Genomic DNA, 20,752 nt, shown 5'->3' with positions numbered 1-20,752 from the left:
ATTAGGTGGGAGTGGAGGAATGCTTCCAACACTTTATGCAGGCATGGTTAACTCTACATTATCTGTAGTAGTCTTGTGGTTTCATTTATTGAATATGGTCCATCTACAAAAATAATTAATTGTGTATGGAGATTGATAGCATACTTTTTGTCATCATTTTATAAAAAATAAATAAATCAATCAATAAATGAACTTGCATGCATGATCATGGATTAGTGTATTGATTTGCATAGTGTATGGAGATTGAAGAGCATACTTTTTTATACATATTTTTATGCATACTGCTGTATTGATTTGCATCAGTAAAGACCACATGGATTTGCATCAGTAAAGACCACATGCTATAAATGTTATAAACTTTACAAAAATATTAAATGTTATAAGCTTTATAAAAATTATAAAGACTTGAGTTATTTTAATTAAATAACTTATATTTAATAATCAAACACACAACTAAGATACCAAAAAGTATTACTTGTGGATTCTATTTAATCAAACACTCCCATCATTTGTCATGCCCTTTTCATTTAACCAAAAAAAAAAAAAACTATTTTGTGAACTTTTTTACATAATTATTTATTACTATGGATCTTACAAGATATACCCACTTATAACATCCAACAGAGTTCTTATTTTTATTCTTGAGTGGTTGTTTTAATAAGTAGTCAGAGACTCAGGAACCTAAATGTAGAAGCTTTTCTGTAGACTTCAGCATGATAAAATGGAAATAATGAGGTTGTAATTGAAGACAAGACTTTGTGAGCATGGGCAATACTGAATACCCATCACAACAATGTCAATCCTTCTTTCTCATTTGATCAACTCATTAATTTAGTAAAACAGAAAGGAAGATCAGAATCAAAAAAGCCATGCTCTCGTGATTCTTATGTACAACCCTATCAAAAAGTAATAAGTTACATCTCTTATTTGTTGAAAATTGCTTATCATGTTAATAATTACCATTTTAGCAAATTCAACTACATTAGCATGTCAGTTGGTCCAAAGAGTAACTTATTCTGATGTTAAGGGGCCTTGAACATTTTCCAAATCCCTTGATAACCAAATAAAGTAATGAAATTAAGAGGTAAAAAAGAACCAAATAAAGTATCAAAGAACTAAAGAAATCATATATATTATATGTTCTCAAATTGAAATTAGTACGGTATTTGCAAGCACAAAAAATAATTTTGCAAGCACAAACATATAAAAAAAATAAAAAATACAGACGTAAACAATATAAACATCCATTCCAGTTTCTGAAATAAACTAAATATTAGGTTTGAATTTGGATAAAATCTAAATAGGATTCTAAAGACTCAAAATCTTAAGTTTCAAATCATATTTATTCATTTTAGCAAATAGATTACAGTAAATTTTAAAATCGAGCCATCTTAGATTCACCAATCACCACAAAATCACATAACAAACAGATTCACCAACAAGAAACCTAGATTCACGAATCATAAATTTATAAGAAAAAACCGAGATGGCTAGAATCATAAAATCACAAAAAATAATCGGAAAAAGTATATACCAGCAAAAATAGAAGCCCTGCCTCTGCGAACTGTGAGGTGATTGGGGGGTGGCCAAACCAGTCTACGACGGAATGGGGTGGGGAAAGCCTTGCGAGGCTGCGATGGTCATGGTCCCACGGACTCAGGGAATGAGGGGGCTAGGGTTTTTCTTTTCACATAATGAGAGAGAGAGTTTGAGAGTTGAGAGAGAACAGGAGGGAATCAAAGGAGGGATGGGTTGTAAGTCAAATGAATTGTTAAAATGACACCGTTTGGATTGAAAACAATCATAAACGGCGCCGTTTCAACACGGGAAAGGGAAAAAAATAAAATGAGTTGCATGAAATGACGCTGTTTCATGCAACTCAGTTATCATTTCCCTTCTCTTTGGACTGTGCACGTCGCCGTTTATGTCTATTTTTACACTAAACGGCATCGTTTCTTTCCTTAGTAAATATGTACATTTTCATTTGCTTTATGTTTTTAACACATAAATTAATAAAAAAAAATTATTTTAATTAGTAAAATTAAAATTAAGTAAACTATTCAATATAATTATTTAATTAACTCATTAAAAATATATAATTATAATTATATTAATGATGTTAATTGTTACTTTATTACTAACTTAGAATATATCAAATTATCAATGTATTATGATAGTTCTAACTTCTAAGTTAATGCATAATGAGGAATGAGCTATATATTTACATTTTGTATATTTTGTATAGGAAACAATAAGCATAAATAATTTAATTATACATACATCCTTTATATTTACTTGCAACTTAGGTCATAAATGTAAAATTGTAGGTGTTATCATGTTACTAATTAGTTAATGGGGAATTGGTATTAGCCATTGGGTTAGTTAATTTACAATTTACTGATTGCTTTATATTTTCTTACAACTTAGGTAATTTATAAAAAATTAATCTATACACTTTATAAGTAAATCTGTTTGTTGTGTGATTTCGTGGTGATTGGTGAATTGGTAATAAGTTAATTGATAACAATATTATAATATACCTTAGTTAATTAATAGAATATTAATTTGTAATTATATATTTAAAATTTTATATTATAAATGGTAATAGTCTAATAGGTTAGATGAAAATGACATATTAATTATATAAAATATTTATATAATTTTTTAAAAAATATTTTATGAATTCGATCGGTTCGGTTCGAGAAAGCTTGGACCGTAGATCGGACCAAATACTGAATTCATAGCTAATTCAAGATCAAAACCAACCATTTATTTACTCGGTTCGGTCTGGTCGATTTTTCCAATCTAGACTTACCGCTATACAGCTCAAACGCCACCTCAACTATTTCCTTTGTTTTTTCGAAAAATACAATCGGCACTGATTCTCGCTAATTGGCAGTGTACAATCCCAAGATGGGCCTACAAGCCCATTGAAGAGAGAGAATCTCAATGATTTGCCCAAACAAAACAGGAAAGAATCCCAATATGGGTCATTCTAAACCCTAATGGCTATCATTCAATAGGCTAGTTTGGATAATACTTCATTATTATTTATTATTTTATTATTATTATTTTATTACTTCTTATTATTATTAATAAATATTTAATATTTTATTATACTTTTTTATTATTATTTACATAATATCTAAGATTATTTCACTACTCAAACTCAACTTAAGAGGATTCCAAAACTAGCTAAAGAGGGAAAATCGACCAAAAAATCATGTTCTTGATCGTTAACTAGTGCAACATCGCTCAGATTTACCAGACAAAATTGCACATACAAGGACAGGATCTAACTAGAAACTCCATTTGACATGCACAAATCTGCTATAAAAGGATTGTCATTTGGCGGGTCATGTATACCCATGACAACCCATGTAACAAGAGAAAAGAAAATCATTTCCTCTGAAAAAGAAAAAAAAAAGAAAAGAAAAAAGAAAGAGGAAACCAAACATAAGACGGTGAATCATATTCATATGCATCAACCAAAACAATGACTGTGCGACTAGGACCAAGTGGGTGCCAATGGCATCAACACCATAGTGTTGCAAAGCATTAGGGTTTGGACTTTGCAAGCCCACAACAACTGCAATAGGCCCAAGTCAAGAATGAGACTTGAGCTCTAACTCTATTTTCTACAACAAACTTAAGGTCAAAAGAAGATGAAAAAAAACTAATATGCCGCTCAATAGTTATCGCTTTATTTGATCGTTCAGTAAATGTTTTTACTTAATAATTAAAAGAGTGATTTTTTGTGTATTGGTATATTTTTTATATTCTAAAAATATTTAAAAATGATAAAAAAAACTATAAATAAACAAATTGGATTAAAAAAATTACTATTTTTATACTAGCGGTCACTTGAAGCAGTAATCTGCTAGTGACATGCTAGCATTACTCAAAGAAGATTCACTCAACCTAAAACAAACACTTATTGAGGAGGAGAAAGAGGACCCAACACAAAGTTTTAAGAAATTTTTTATGCCAATAACAATATGCACTAAGATCATATTCCAAGTTATAATAACTCTTGTATCTAAAAAGGTTTGATATGTTTGGAACATAATAGGTATTTGGAGTATTTAATTTGGACTTTAAAGAGTTCATGCTGATAGACAAGCACGAAAAGTGAAGCAATGCCCATTGAATTAGACCTTTGACAATGGTTGAAACGACAAATTCGATCTAATGCATTATTCATTTTATAATTAAACAAGATCATGGAATTGGCAAAGGTATAATTATTAAGTTAATGAGAATGAAAGTCGGTGTGCTTTTTCAAATAAGTTGGCCATCCATGTTGTGTTGTGGGATGAGATGATCAAAGGTTCGAATATGAGACAAAATGTAGTGACATTCTTTGCAAATACAAACGATACAAATTTCGCACACAGATTATATATCCCTTTTATTTTTATAATATGATTATATTCCGAATTAATTCCTCTATTGGCCTTTTGTGATATGGGAATTGTTTATGGAGAATCTATATTCAAAATTTTTAGACCCCATTTGGAACTTGGATGATTTCAATTCAATCTAATTTTAAATTGAATTTAATATCTAAACACCCAACTCTTAAATCACTAAACTCATCTCAACTCGAAACCTCTTTACACATGGGACTTATAATATTTTTCAACTCGACACATCTTTAATACATTTAAACTTATCTTAATATTCAAATACATCTAAATTTATCTTAAGTAGACTATATAAAATCCATTCAATCATTTCAACTCACTAATATTTATAAAGAATTCAAATCATCGCAACTAGCTCAACATCCGAACAGGGTTTAGTCTTTGGAAAGGAGTTTATCTGCCCTCATTCAGCCATCTACTTTGACGAACCATTTGATTTGCCGTTGTTTTAGGGTTGTGATATAATATAATTTCTTTTGGGAAGAAAGTAGTCAATAATAATAGTATTTTTGTATTAAATGGTATTGGAAGATTGCCTGCCTTCAGTCCAAAAGTTATGCTTTATTACTTCCTAGTAATAAACAATGTATGTGGCAGTGGTCACGCACCATCATGCATCGAGGTCCACCAACCATTTATAAGATTTTCAATTCAACTTCATCTTCATCTTCATATTCTACTAAGCCAAAGACATTCTCAATACTCTAAGCAGAATATAGTTCCATGATCTAGTTGCAAATATAATGACAAATATTGCAAGTAATTTCTTGATACATGTTCGAGATTTATACCGTCAACGCAACTATAATTAATAATTTTATGCAAGATTTGAGATTCGCGAGAGTCAGAAACATAACCTATTTTAATTATGTCTAAAATTTCATGATCTTAAGTTGAATTGTTAATAGTGGACTTTAACAGTGTATTTTCATACCCATGGTTGCATTTATTTTCCAAGAAACACAGGCTACTTTTGATGTATTAGTTAGCCGTTCATTTAAAAAAGAGAAAATAATGATTAAAGTGGATGTCAAAAAATAAAGAGAAAAATAATCATTGAAGTGTGTTATCTCATGATTTTGAAAATGGTTATGGTAACCTTTATACTCCAATAATGATTAAAATATAATAATGTATAAACTGGCAGAGCCTAAAAAAGCAAATAACATAATAAACAATAGATGACATACTCTTCTATTTTAGCATATTAAAGGGAAAGTGTTTGACTTTTATTATGCTGTTAATGATAAAGGAAAAAATGGAATCAGAGGTGGTGTGTAAATATTTAAAAGGTAAATAATATTTGTAGTTTTAAGTAGGAGGTAACAATATATTACACAATTCGTTAATTTAACATAAACACAATATAATAATAGCAGATTAGAGTTTAGTCTTAACGGGTTCGAGTCCAAACAGATTGACCTGTTAAGACACGATTGTTTAACAGATTGATAACGGGTCAACCCGTTATAACTCGTTATGATATGTTAAGAAAATTAAAATTATAATTATATCCTTAAACCTAAAATAAAATTGTTAAAATTTTAATTTCAATATTTTTATTATTTGGATTGTAATTTTAGACTTGTAGTTAATTTTATAATTTTTATAGATATTGTAATTTTAACATTTATATAAAATTATGTTAAATTTAATCAGGTCAAACATGTTAATTTCAGACATATTTAACCAATTTACATAAATAGTTTGAAACGAGTCGTACTGTATCGTGTTAACATATTTTATAATATTCACTAATTGATCAAAACGAGTTGACACGGCATAACCCTTTATGTTAATGAATCGTGTTAAGGTTTGAGATTTTGACACGATAAATTTAACGGGTCAAGTTATGGTTGACCTATATAATATAATATACATACTTTAACACAGCACTAACACGACCCTGTTAACACGATTTAACATCCCTAATTTTAAGACGCATTTATTTTATATAAAATTTATATAAAAAATAAAAAAATTCATTTTTTAAAAAGAAATATAGAAAATTTACACATTTTATTGTATTTATTATTGCTTTTATTAAAATAATTAAGAATGTCTTCTATATATAAAAAGTGTGTATGAAACGGAAAATCTTATTTTAACGGTTTTTCTTGTTTTTCCGTTAAAGTTAACACCGTTTGTTTTAACGGTTTGGCACATAAAATGAAGACATAAATGTTGAGAGAGATAGCATTCAATGTTGTTATATAATTTATTAATCTCAATAATTATAATACTTAATAGTTTATATAATAATAAGTAATTAAATATTAGTTATTATATTTTTCTCTTTCTCCTTAACATATACACGTGAATTAGGTGCATACGATGTGAATCCCTAAATATAATATACGTGTATTATACATTTCATTAACTCAGATTATTGAGTATTCCAAATTTAAAAATCTCATATAATATATAATACAAGTGTGTTTAATCAAAGTGTTTTTTTTCCCCATGGTAGTAGGACGTAGCTTCCGCTAAGTCATATTCCATAAATGGGCTTGCTATGATAGGTACGTGACAAAGGCCGTAATCCTTGAGCTAATCAAGAAAGAATAAATTCGGCCAACAATTTCAAAATATATTTTATGATTTATATATGTTATATATAGAAAATATTATACCACAAATTTTATAAAAAGATAATGTTTTAACTTTATGTTGTCCCTGATTGACTCAAACAACAGCAAAATAAGAATTTTAATGTTGTCTTTATTGATTGTCTACAGGATGACATAAATTGATGAATTATAATACAAACATCAAACGACACATATTTTGAACTACCGTTTGTTTTAGACTTTTATTAAATTTTTCGTATACATCTTTGCTAAAATTATAGATGTTATAAACATGTATTGGATTATATGATACTTTGAACTAATTTTTTTATTTTCTCTAATATGCCTTAAATTATTAAGTGACATCAATAATTTTTATAAAATATATATTATTTTTTACAAATAATCATTTCATAAAATTAGACAAACGTGCTTTGCACGTTATTCCCACCTAGTATTTAGATAATGAGTTGAGATCAGTTCTTTATAAATAATAATGAGTTAAAATGATAAAGTGAGTTATTTAGAGATTCATATAAGATGAGTTTAAATATATTTATTTATTAAGATGAGTTTAGTACTATTTATGTGAAGTTAAAAAAAGTTATAGGTTCTACGGGCATAGATGTGTTAAATTAAAAAATATTATAAATTTCAAATATAAAGAGACTTTAAAATAAGATAATTTTAATAATTTAATAATCATATATTCAAACACTAAATAGGTAAATTCAATAATATAACCTAGACCGATTGTCGTTGGAGAATCAATAGTGAATGACTGCAGAGTAGTAGTACCTAGTACCTACTACTACTACTACTACAACAACTGTACATAAGTGTTTGAGCAGAATCCCAAGAATTTAATTTTCGTCATCTTCAAGAAACGGTTCATTGCTCATTCACTAGTCACTTCTCTCTATCTCAAGTCACATAGCGTATGTAGTGGGCGACTTCTGGGTTTTTTTTTGTTTCGGTTTTTTCGAAGTCTTTTTCGCAGTGGTCTTTGAACCAAACAGTCAGACAGATACTGATTCACCAACACTCTTCCTTGGTGCGAGTGGGGCCTCCTTTTGTGCGTGCATCAACAGCTTCCATCCTCCAAATTTGTGTACGAATAACTTTAAATATTATTTATACACCTTATAATTATAAATATTATTTTCAATTATATTATTGATTTCTTTGTATTAATAAATGTGGTTGATGATAAGATAATATTTCTGTTCATAAAAATAGCCATACTGTTCTTTTTCTTTGATTTTATTATCTTATGTCACGTGGGTTGATGCAATACAATTTAAATGATTTTAGAAATCACGTACTTATATAGAAAAAACTACTTTCAATATGGTATGTAGGTAGTGAAATTAGGAGTTGTTTCGATACAAAGAGTGTCTAAACTCATATTATCTTATCTAATCTAATTACTATAAATTAATTTTTACACAAAATATAATAACTATAGAGAGGATGCTGCACATGCATTGTTTTATTGTTTAGTTGTATATGCTATATGTATCCAGGTTATGCCATTGATGGGGGAGATTGGACCTGAGAGGTCTTTTTGGGAGTTAGCTCTAGCAGTAAAGGAAAAGGGTAATGAGGAAGATTTCATGACTTTTATTACAATTTCTTGAGGGTTGTGGTATAGAAGAAATAAATTTATTTATGACAATGTTGTTTTTCAGTTTTCTTCTATGATTACTACAGCTTTGTCTATGTAGTCTAAATTTAGGAAAGTGCAGGTTTTTTATTGTTTTAGGCGAGAAGCTTCAAGAGTGCTAAGTTGGCACTCACCTCTTGAGGGTGTGTTTGAAAATGAATGTGAATGGTGCTACTTTTGGTGATATTGAAAAGGCATGCATTGGAGTGGTTTTGAGAAACCATGAGGGTAACTTTGTAGCTACTTGTAGTAAGCTAGAGAATGCAGTATCTACATTAGAGTTTATAGAAGCTACTGCTGTGTTAAGAGGCTTACAACTTTGTTCCCAGTAGAGAATCTCCAAGCTAATGGTGGAAGCTGATTGTCTTCTTTTAGTGTGAGTTTTGAATTCTCATTCTGTTTTCTTAACTAATTTTGCCTATATTTTTTATAATATTAGAAGATTGATTCATAACTTTCAGGAGGTGTCATTCTTGCATGTTAATAGGCAGGGCGATAAGGTTGCTCATATTTTAGCAAAATATGCTTGGCATGTTGAGGATATTGTTATGTGATGGGAAGTTTCTTTTGTTTCTCAAGCAATTTGGTTTGACATGCAATTTCTTGTAAGGACTTGATTTAATGAAGGAGATTTGGTTATAAAAAAAAATATATATATATATCAAAATAAAAATAATATTAAAAAATTAAACTCTAACAATATTTTATTCAACTTTTATATTATCTCAACCCACTATATAAATCTCCCTAAATAATAACATTTATCGTATTCGCATACTTTCATGCTACGTTAACAATCACAGCTGGCAACATAACAAAAAGTAGCTGGTGTGATGCATAATCTTAGACTCTGTTTAGATACAGTATCTTATATTATTTGTAAATAATATTAAAATAGTAATAAATTATTTGTAAGTAGTAATGAACTGTTTATAAATAATTTGATAACAGTTTAGTTTTCAAACATACCCTTAATAAATAATCTTTTGATAATTGAGGAATACATATCTTAAATGTCATGTTATAAATTGGATATTAGTTTGTGAATGCCATTTTTTTTCCCCTTTTCATATATATGCTTTCCTTTGGAGACGGTCTTTAATAACACTACCCGCATGTCATAACATAAAAGCTAGTTAGGTAAAATGCATTACCTATATATAAAAGAGCACTAATCTAGCTAGTCTTACTTGGCCTTATATAAATAAAAAGGTCTCGGTTGGCGAGTCCATGCTAATGTTTTTTTATCAATTTTATATTTTAATTTTTTGTGAAATTAAATAATAGGAAAATAGGAACACAAACCCATCAAGGCAAGCAACAAGATGCCCTATGAGAACATTCAAATAAAAAAAATTATAAATTCTCTATAAATACAGATAAATACAATTATATCATCATGAATTTTTTCATATTCGATTATTTACATTTGAAATCACTTGAAATATATTCATATAATAATATTATTCTAAAAATTTATAATAAATGACTATTAATTTAAAGGAAAAATCTAGTTACAAGCACAATTATGCACTAATATATGTATCAATATAATGTGATTGGTCAAAAAGTAAATTTTATTGAAAACAATGCTAATTAAGATTTTGAATATAAAGAAATTAATATTGATACGCAGATTAATACGTAATTTTACTTGTATGCAGTAAAATTTTAATTTAAAAGTAACTTTTTAAAAATAATATTTTTAGTATATTTTACTATTATTTAATATTTTATTATTATTTATAAATTATTTGACATCATCTTACTACAAGCATAATGTCCAAATCCAAAGACAAGGATGCACCTGAAAAAGGTTCCCATGAAATAATTGTATGAAAACATACTTTAGTTGGAAATAAATAAAAAGCCAGCCTACATCAAAATTTGAGTGGAACAAAGCTATCTGCATCCACTTCAACTCCTAGTACAAACATGGAAATGGAAGTGGAACACCACGCTCCGCACAAAGAGCGTGGTCCCAGTCATCTACATGGGCTGAACACTGAAAAGGGCAACCGAGGCTGCTCTTCTTCTCGTTTGTAATTGTACGCTAAAAATTTACGCTTCCCCAAGAGAAGAGACCATTCACTCACTCTCACACTCCCTCCTCCCTTCCCTTCCCTCTCTGCTCTCTGCGCTACTATTTTATTCAACTCTCTCTCTCTCCCACTTTCAAATCACAATTACACCCAGTTTTACACCTCAATTCTCTCTCGTAATGGATGAACTGTACGGCTTCCATTCCACCACTACCGACTACTCCGTGCAGCCTTCAATGGATGGCTATTTCCTGGCCAATTACCAGTCCTTCCCGTCTCCGGTTGCCTGCTTCGGAGACGGGCTGCCAGTGTTTGGGCCAGACCGGTTGTTATCAGGTTCAGCATCTTCGGCGGTGTCTGATGCTGCTTCCATGGTGGCCGAAATTCAAAGAGGAGTTTCAGGCGAGGAAGTTTCCGGTGCAACAAGAGCGAAAATTGCCTCCCACCCTCTATATCCTAAACTTGTCCAAGCTTACATCGATTGCCAAAAGGTGAAAGAGCCTTTTCATTTTCAGAGAAACGTTGTGTTAAGATTCTCCGTTTGGTTCCTGGGAAAACGTACTAAAAGTCTTTTTTAATGAAAAAGAAAGAACCTCGTGATATATCATGAAAACGAGTTTTCTCTTAGCCTTTCGTAACTAATAATTTTCTTGACGTTCCGCTTTTCTCAACCAAACGGAACGTAAAGTACTTAAAAAGAGAGTAGAACTCGGACTCTGACCGTCGTTTTGACCAACAAGTTGTCGTATTCAGGAACGTCTGGTTGCGTCCTAATATCAGTGTTAAATTGTTCGTTCCTACTACGGATCCGAAAAAAGTGTGTATGTGCATATAAATATCGTCCTTTCCAGTTATGGGCTTCTAAGCTTCTCGCTTCTTTCTGTTATGGCGGTATTTCCCGTCGTGAATGGGATCAGTAGAGACTGTGTAATCTTTATCTCGCCGCCTGAACGTACTGCTCATTTTGGTTTGCCCATGTTAGAAAATACCCAAAATCACGTATTTTTCCATGGTTTTTTTTATTTAATTTATTTCATATCTTCTAAAGGAAAAAGAAAAGAAGATTTTTTAAAAGAAAAAAAAAAAAAAAAAGAAACAAAGTAGAAGAAGGGCTTCACTGGCTTTGCCAAACTTTATTTTCTGTGATCATGAAAACCGAAAAGAAATGCAGTCATACGATCCTACTAGTAGCTGAAATTTGGAGATTTTGTGGTATAAAATTGTAATAGGGTTTTCTGATACTTGTTGTGTTTTTTTTTTTATCAGGTCGGAGCACCACCGGAGATAGCGGACGTGTTCGACAAGATTCGAAAAGAAAGCGACCTATGTTATAGGGCACCCGTTGCTTCATCTCGCTTGGGTGCCGATCCAGAGCTCGACCAGTTCATGGTCTCTCTCTCTCTCTCTCTCTGAGGCAGACACAATTTTCTTTTGCATTGGACCCTAACCCTAACAAAACCTTTTCCATTTTAGCAGCTTGCTGTCTATCTCTCTCTCTGAAAACGCCTTATTCTGAATTTCTTTCTTTTACCTTTGTTATTAAATGTTGTTCTCTTTCTCTTTAAAGGAAACTTACTGCGATGTATTGGCGAAGTATAAATCGGATCTCGAGAGGCCTTTCGACGAAGCTACTTCTTTCTTGAACGATATTGAAACGCAACTCAACACTCTCTGCAACGGCGCTTCCAGAAGCCGCGTTTATGGTCTCTCTCTCTCTCTCTGCCTTCTTTATATATGAAATATGAAAAAATATATATTTTTTTGCTTTGTCGAAATTTGTGCTGTGTGGATTTTTATATTTTCTACGTTGCTGCATCCATATTGTTGTTCTGGTAGGTTTTCACCTTTTTCTTTGCCATTCCAGTGGATTTACATGGCCACATTAGGTCTTTAGATCGGAAAGAAGAAGATAGGCGCACGTTAGCCATACATCTTGTGCACGGTAGCACGGACTCACGTGAAGAACAGTACAATATACTATCTTTCATAGGCCAAATTCCCTAATTGGCTCTGAACATATTACCTGGCTGAACAAAACCCTAGAAATGGATGAGACTCTTTTTCTCGGAAAGGTGCCCCTATTCATTTCTGAACAGATGAAGAAGTTTTATTTATTAATGGGTAGATGATAGAAAGCCATTTCATTTATTTCTCCTTTTGGTTGTTTCGATTTCTGATATCTAATAATTATCTTGAAGACAACAAAAACATTGCAATCTAGGGCCTCGTCGAAATACTTGAGCTTCACTTCTTTTATATATTATTTTTAAGCCTTTTTTTTTTAAATTTCTCATTTTGTGGGTTTTTTGTCTCAAGTTTTTTTTCTTTTCATTTATTCTTTTGGTTCTTTTTTTGGAACCCAAAAATTTCTCTAAGTTATTTTTAGTAATTTTATGGCATTGCGGATAACATTGTTTTGAGTGGCAGGTTGGTGGATACCATAAGCCTGTGTAGAACTTACGCATCTTTTAAGCTGATTTAGTAGTTTACAGCTTCATATCAGCTTATATAACCACTTTTAAACTCTTAGTATGTCATACAAAACTGTCGGATCATGCTTGGACGTGCTGTTATCCTTCCTATTGTTGTAGATATTTATTGACTTGTGTTGGAAATTGGTTGGTTAGCTACATCTTGTCTCTCTTTCCATCTTTAGGCTGCTACCAAGATTGGAAATGAAATTTCCTTAGGCGGGTATCAGTTTTCTTACTTATTGTAGATCAATGAATAGTGATGCATACCTGATCTGGTGATAGAGTAATTTCTTACTTTTGTTTTAAACCCAGTTTTTGAAGTGGTTCTTGTAAATGTTTCCTTCCTTTCTTATAGTTGTTTAAGGGCAAGGTTGATTTGGCATTTCTTACTTATTCTAATTCAATGATACATGCTTTGTGTTTTGAAATGATGGTGTTCTTTTTGAAATGTGGGTTCAGATGAGTTAGTTCATTTCGATAACCATATCTTATAGATAAAAGGTAATGGTCTTGAATCTTGATGATGTCTGGTTTCAATAACTAGAGAGTTTAATCTAAGGGCAATGATAAAAATGAAACATGGGGAGAGAACTTAGGACTGGATTGATTCTTCAATCCAAAATGTGTATATCGAGAGAATATTTTCTATGATAGGAAAAAAACTCTTCGGGATTTTTTGCTGGTAGTTTGAAGGTATGAAATAAAAATTGAACCAAAAGGAAATCTTATTTTCTTCTCAATCATGCACATCATTAACAAATAGATTCCTAAGAGAATCTTGCATTGAAAACAATTTATCATGGCAGGGTGAAGTACAGTGAGTGGGGTTCCTAAAATATTACATTTGCTCGTGTTTCATTATGGATCTCAGGTTCCTTTGAGACATCTCTCTTTTTTTAAGGGACTTGATCACTATTGATGTCCTACTTTCAAGCTAGGTAGATATTAGTATAATTGTAGAATCGATGGGCTTTTGTACTTGGTACAGATGGAATTTGCCACCATAATGTTTACTTTAGAAACCACTTTTATTTTGTCAAGCCTATGAGATTGCACATATAGTATGGTCCCAAGCTATTTTTAGTATCACCATGAGAGAAAGCTGCTAACTCATACAATATTTAATATGAGGGTGGCATGGAGTTTGTGGATTTTGTTTGGAAATCAGAGCCATTGATGTGGAAAGTTGCTAATTATAAGTAAAAGTGGTTCAGACGTGCGAAAACTTTGTTAAGTTTAAATTTCAAAGGAATATATTGCAGACAAGGGTAACATGGTTGGCTTTATATTGAATTTTATGGTTTGATATGAGTTTTGGTGTGCTTGAGCAGGTTCATTGATTTTTTTGAGAGACTAGTATATCTTAAATATTATCCCAATGTGGACTTTGACGCAGAAATGGGATTGATATGCATTACATTAACTGCATGCTGTTGGCTGTTTAGGAAGTGCATTCTATTTTGAAGGTTTAAACTATGATCTTCTGGTTGATCTGCTACATTAATCTCCTCGTTAATCCCGTTCCACTCCTTGTCACAGTTAACATGCTGGTTTTTATATCATCTATGCCACCGCGGGGCGGGGGGGGGGGGGGGGGGGGGGGTGTCTTTCAGTGTTTCATTGACTTACTTGTTTGTGCCCATCTGCAAATGATAAACGTTTTTTTTTTCCCCTTTCTCTAGGACATATGCAACTTGATAATTCAGTCTCCCATGAATAATATTTTTATTAATAGATTCATTTCTCATATATATGGGAAAGCTGTGCATCGTCATGTATTGTTGGTGGTTTAGCCATTATTCTTCCACTTCTGATCTTGTGGAAACCTGTCTTTTTCAAGGAACTAACATCTTTGTTTACTAACTTGTATCACTATATACAATATAGATTGTCTCATGTATTTATCTTCTCTTATGGTTTGGTAACTTTAGTAATTGAAATTGATCTGCCATTATTCTTCAATAACTAAACTCTCCATCCCTTTGTACTCTCCCCCTAGCTACCTCATTTATTTTTTCTTCCATCTCCAAATTGTGTTTGTGAAAAAAAAAAAAGAAGGATTTTGTGATGGCGGAAGCATCATTATCCCTACAAAAATGATTTTGTAAGGCATTAAACTAATTTTACAAGTATTTTTGCTGTTTGTGTAGAATTTTTATAGGTTTACACAATGGTATATATGTATGTGTATATGTATATATATATTTATTATGTATAGTTAGGGTTAAGGAAGTTCAGATGATAGATGTCTGGAGGATTATGTGACAAATAAGAGAGCAGGTTTCATATAATTCATGCGTATTTTCAAAATAAAGTTTCCAATATCGAGTTGAATAAAATTTCTGGAGACTATATTTCATGCATACCTCACAGTATCTTGACTATATATCCAATACCATAACGCAAAAGAATGCATGAATACAAGCATTAGAATATTGATATAAAGACACTTATTTTACAATCAGCTAATGTGACATTTTCTTCATCAAAATTACTAGCTATTTCCTTTTTTCAATTTAAAAGTTGACATAATTGCTGTCCATTTTTTTTTTTTTAAAGGGGTTGCAAAGAAAGCTTCTGTATGTATAATTTCTCCAATAATTATAATTTTGTAATAATAAAAAAAAAGGCTGTGTTTGGTGCAGAAATGAAACCCTAGCAGCGTTTATCTCCTGGGGGAGTTATAATGAATCATAAATGGAATTTGTTGACATGCATGATTGAAGTACCAGACAGACAAAGCAGCTTAACATGATTGAAATTTTGAACCATGATGTGGGTTTAATTGAAAAAAAAAGGAGACTAAACCTTATGAATATTATTATATCCTTCTGCTGCATGAGACCGAAATGCTAGAGAAACTGTTTTGTGCGTTTAATGTGTTCTTCGATCGACAGTCTCTGCACTAGAACCCAGTTAGGTATTTTGCTTGCCTTAGTAGAGGGATTTATTTTTCCATTCCTGCGAATGAACCCAATTTAATTATGGTATTGTTTGAGATGCCTGAAACAAGAAGTTTAGATGCAAGAGGAACTTGAAATTAGAGCCCATTGTTTCTTTCATTCGTCTTTAATTTGTATATATCTTTTCGTGCCTGCTGCTTCAATTCCCAGTATGCCGGCCTTTTAATTTGTATGCCTGCAACGTGTTGTGGAGAAGTTGTCCGAGGCCTCGTATTGGCTCCCGCACTTCCCGCTGCTGTCAACTTTACCTGCAGTTGAAATCTCACCTCTCGCCATCGATGACCGCTACTACTTCCCGCCCAGGAATGTTTACTCTGTTGGACAGTGACCGGTCGTCCTCAGCCCCGTAGTTTCTCTGTCACCCGCTCTTTCCCCCTGCGATAGTTTCTGTCACAAGGTCCAATGCACTTGTGGTCAACTATCTGGTTTTTAATTTTGGTTTAACTTTGGAATAAAAAATGGTTGGTTGGGAGGGAATTAAATACCCTGCATAGACAAAAGATTTGAAGAACTGTGACTTCGGTACAGCCGGGATTTAGGGTTTTCTCTCTCTTCTTTATACTTACGGATGGTTGGTTGAGATAGAGAAAGAAGACTCGAATCCATTTGACCATATGCTGAAATGGGCGAAAAATCTAGTTTTTATATACCCTTTATCCCCAGATTTAAGGTAGGAAAGCAACGTATACATCCAGGCCAACGTGAGAAAGCTTTAGGCTTTGTCATCAGAAAGTTGAAAAGAAAGCAAGGGCCTGCAGAGATTACCTAAATCTTTCACTCGTGCTGTGCTTTTTGTTTTCCTTTTCTCTTTCTCGTTCTTGATGGCCGTACCTTTCAAAGACGCCATTTCCCACTGACTGCGACAGGACACAACGAACTTCCCTATTTTTCTGTCTGCGTTCTGTCTTCCATCTCCCTCCTCTCTCTCTCTCTCTCTCTCTCTCTTTCTTTCTACACTTTCTTATTTCTACGTACAAAAATGATGATGTTGGTGGGTCCCGTCTCCCTCTTTTTAGCATTGGCTATATATTGTTATATCACATCCAAGGAAACATGGAAACCTGCAAACCTGCCTCATGAGACGGGTGAGTTTGGTAGACTCTATTACGAGTTTAGCTTACTATGTTGTGGGTCGGTGCCAGTGGGCCACTCTCTTCTTCTCTTTTTTATATTTTTAATTTTTTCATATTTGTACTTTTTTTTTTTTTTAATTTTTTCCCTGGACAATCATGGTGCTCCAACCTCTGTGGGCCTAGGTTTTTATTTTCACCATTGCGGGGTTGTCATTACATGGTGTTTTTGTTCCCGTTGATTACTCTTTATGGTTTGCCGTTTTTGGTTAAAAGAAATACGTGCACTTCTGAACTGACACATCAGTATGCATCCATATATATATATATGTTGCCAATTTATATTTTTTCTCTTTGACCAGACAAAGTTCTTTTGTCAGACCTATATGAAAAAATTGGTGTTCTCTAATATTATCATGTTCTTATTTTTCAAATTAACAGATGATTATTGTTCGAAGTCTTAAAATTTTTTGGCAAGAGTGATCCTTACTGCCAATGTGAAGTCTATTGTTTTGTAACATTCATCAAGTTGTTTGTGAATGTTCCTACTTGTCAATCAATTAAGCTGTTTTTGGTAATGTGTGTGAGCCTTTTTGTATTCACAAGTTGTCACGCTTTACTGAAAACAGATTAATTGATTTGACAAATAGGAGCATTTGCAAGCAACTTGATTAGTGGGTGACAACTTTGTGACTACAAAAGGCTCACACACATAAACACATGCATATATAGTTTTCTTATTTCTTAAGATGATGACTGCCACTCTGCCGGTCTCTATGTCTTGTACAATCCACGCTTGATCAAGTAAAGCAATCACATGCCATAATATAACATCAGATATCTTGTCTGTACAACCATGTATTCTTTGGTTTGCTAAACCACTTTGCATGTGTGCTGGTTGTTACCTTATATTTGAAATAAACTTTTGTGAGTTTTAATTCCTTCGGCCTAGAGTGCTTATGCAATGTCAATAATAGGGTTACGAGATGTTGTAAAAATTCCTGCATTTATGGTTTGGAAAAATAGAAGATTCAGTGGGTATTTTTTTGTGTCAATGATGGTGGGAAATCGGTATTTCTTCATCAAAAGTGAGGAATATTAACAAAAAAGGTTATGGTGGAAAATAAGTATGTTGAGTAAATGTGGTGACACTATATTTTGATACGTGTTCACCTGAAATTTACCTATATTTTTTGTACCTGTGACTTTCTTCGATTGAACTTCTCTTGCTTAGATACCACTAAATGCCTCATTATAGGATGTTCTTAGCATGTGATCCCCTTGGTGACTTCATTTTTTATGCTCCCTCCATGGTCTTGTTTTGATTTTGACCACATTTCTCTGGAGCATGTCCAAGTTGAAAAGCGAGGTTTTTGGTATCCACTTATTTTTTCTCTCTTACCAGAGGAAGTAGGTGGGTCATCGGATGAAGATGGAAGAGCAGTGGTGGACGAGTGCCAGCCTACACACGATGATCATGAACTGAAGGACAAGCTCCTGCGACAATATAGTGGTTATATCAGTAGCTTGAAGCATGAATTCTCAAAAAAGAAGAAGAAGGGAAAGCTACCAAAAGAAGCAAGGCAAATCCTGCTGGACTGGTGGAATATTCACTACAAATGGCCATACCCAACCGTAAGCATCATCCCTTTTGTGGCTGCAAAACTGCTTTCTTTGTGCCGGTAGTTCAGAATTCGAATGTACTGGTGCTAGGGTTTAGGGTTTTACAGCAGGTATGATTTCAAAAATTATTGACAGATCTTTTATGTTTGAATTACTCAGGAAGTCGACAAAGTTGCACTGGCTGAATTAACAGGCCTAGATCAGAAGCAAATCAATAACTGGTTCATAAATCAAAGGAAGCGTCACTGGAAACCATCAGAGAACATGCAATTTGCTGTCATGGACAGTCTCTATGGACCAATATTCATGAATGACTGAGATGGGATCCCCGTCATTTTGCGTCTTTACATTCATCGACAAGACCAATATTGCTGCTAAGCCCTTTAATTATCTTACTCCTCGAACGTTTTTGTTGCTAATTAATGTTAATTTTTGTTGTTATATATATATATGAGATTTTGATTGTATCGATCCGTCTATGTCGGTATTTTGGACTTGCATTTCCCATTTGCAAGTGTGTATCTAAGATGCTCATCAATGTAGTGACTCGTTGTATCGAGTCTTGAATTTTACTTCACCATCATAATTATAGCTATATACAGTTACTTTTGTGCATTCTATTTATATAATTGGCTAAAGTAGTTATTTTATATTAAAAAAAATAAAGTAGTCAATCATATTAGTATAGAGCGTAAAAAGTATATAAAAGTTATTGCAAGTTTTTGTATATTATATATATATATAATCCCTTGTGAAATCATAATCACCATCAATTACATTGTTGCATGCCACATCAGTTATGTTTTAAATAGAAATCTAAACATGGAAATCTAGATGAATCATTGTTCTTAGACATGAAATTTGAGGGACAGTTTTTTCTTAAACCTTGTTATATTTTTGTAGAGGGGTGCAAGCTCAAGGACTAATATATAAAAAAGGAGAATGTAGAAGACAATGTAGAATTATTCCTAGGTTTGGTTGATTTGGGTGTTTCCTAGGGTTTATGTCTTTAGGTAAAGATAAATGTACCAAGAGACTTTCCAGTGTTATATTTACGAACTCCGAATGGATGGGAACATAAGACATTGGAACCTGAGAGATGACAATGGGCTGTGGTCCATTGGACAAGATTATATGTTGCGTGACTCATCAGTATTTAGTACTTTCATTTGGTTTAATTTTGAAGCAAGAGTCTTGCTAGGGCTACCACGAAGTATCTACAAAACCAATTCAATTAAAAATAAATAAATGCAAACTTAATTAAATTAAAACAAAAAAGATGATATAACATAGGGTATAAAAAAAGAAAAATAGAGATTGGATGGAGCATTACTCATAAATTTTTCTTTTCAAAATTTAAAAGAATATCCAATAATATGATAAAAGCGATACCTTTTACAAATTGAGATAAAAATAAGATAAGACTATGGTTTGCATCATTATTTAAAAAAATTTACGTAAAATGCAATGTTCGTAACTTGCTGAATAACAATCAGGACGTCATTTTGTATAAAGATTGTAGAAAAATGGAGAAATAAAGTGGACGAATTTGAACGTAAAATTGACATAATGGTGATATTCCCGTGAGGGTATTTATCCCACAAGTTGACGATAGACAAAAGGAATTAAGTAAGTTAACTTGTGTACCAATGACTCCTATTTATAGGCCATCATCACCCGTTGGCAAATAGTACAATTATTGGTAACTCAATGGTTAATAAATGACACAACTTTAAGAAGTGACACAACCTTTTGATTTAGTTAAAATGTTGTGTCTTTTAACACTTCATTAGTCACATAACTCAAAAGGTTGTGCCTTTTGACACTTCCTTAAACATCACCCTTTATGAGAATCATCACCATGAAGAGTGTGTCATTCCAAGGAGTACACCGTTTGGTGATCACACTCATTAGAAT

General features: G+C 32.3%; 1 protein-coding gene across 1 annotated transcript; it reads left to right on the top strand.

The window, feature by feature from the left end:
• The first annotated feature begins 10,635 nt into the window (after positions 1-10,635).
• Positions 10,636-19,407, top strand: LOC122282681 (homeobox protein knotted-1-like 6). The gene is made up of 5 exons (XM_043094652.1): positions 10,636-11,196; positions 11,972-12,094; positions 12,273-12,408; positions 18,618-18,847; positions 18,995-19,407. Exons 1-5 carry the CDS (start codon positions 10,885-10,887, stop codon positions 19,151-19,153), a joined length of 960 nt encoding a protein of 319 aa, XP_042950586.1. The 5' UTR covers positions 10,636-10,884; the 3' UTR covers positions 19,154-19,407.
• The last annotated feature ends 1,345 nt before the right edge of the window (positions 19,408-20,752 follow it).

Source organism: Carya illinoinensis, chromosome 11, assembly GCF_018687715.1.
Source record: "Carya illinoinensis cultivar Pawnee chromosome 11, C.illinoinensisPawnee_v1, whole genome shotgun sequence".
Classification (NCBI taxonomy): domain Eukaryota; kingdom Viridiplantae; phylum Streptophyta; class Magnoliopsida; order Fagales; family Juglandaceae; genus Carya; species Carya illinoinensis.
This window is presented reverse-complemented; position numbering and strand designations above follow the sequence as displayed.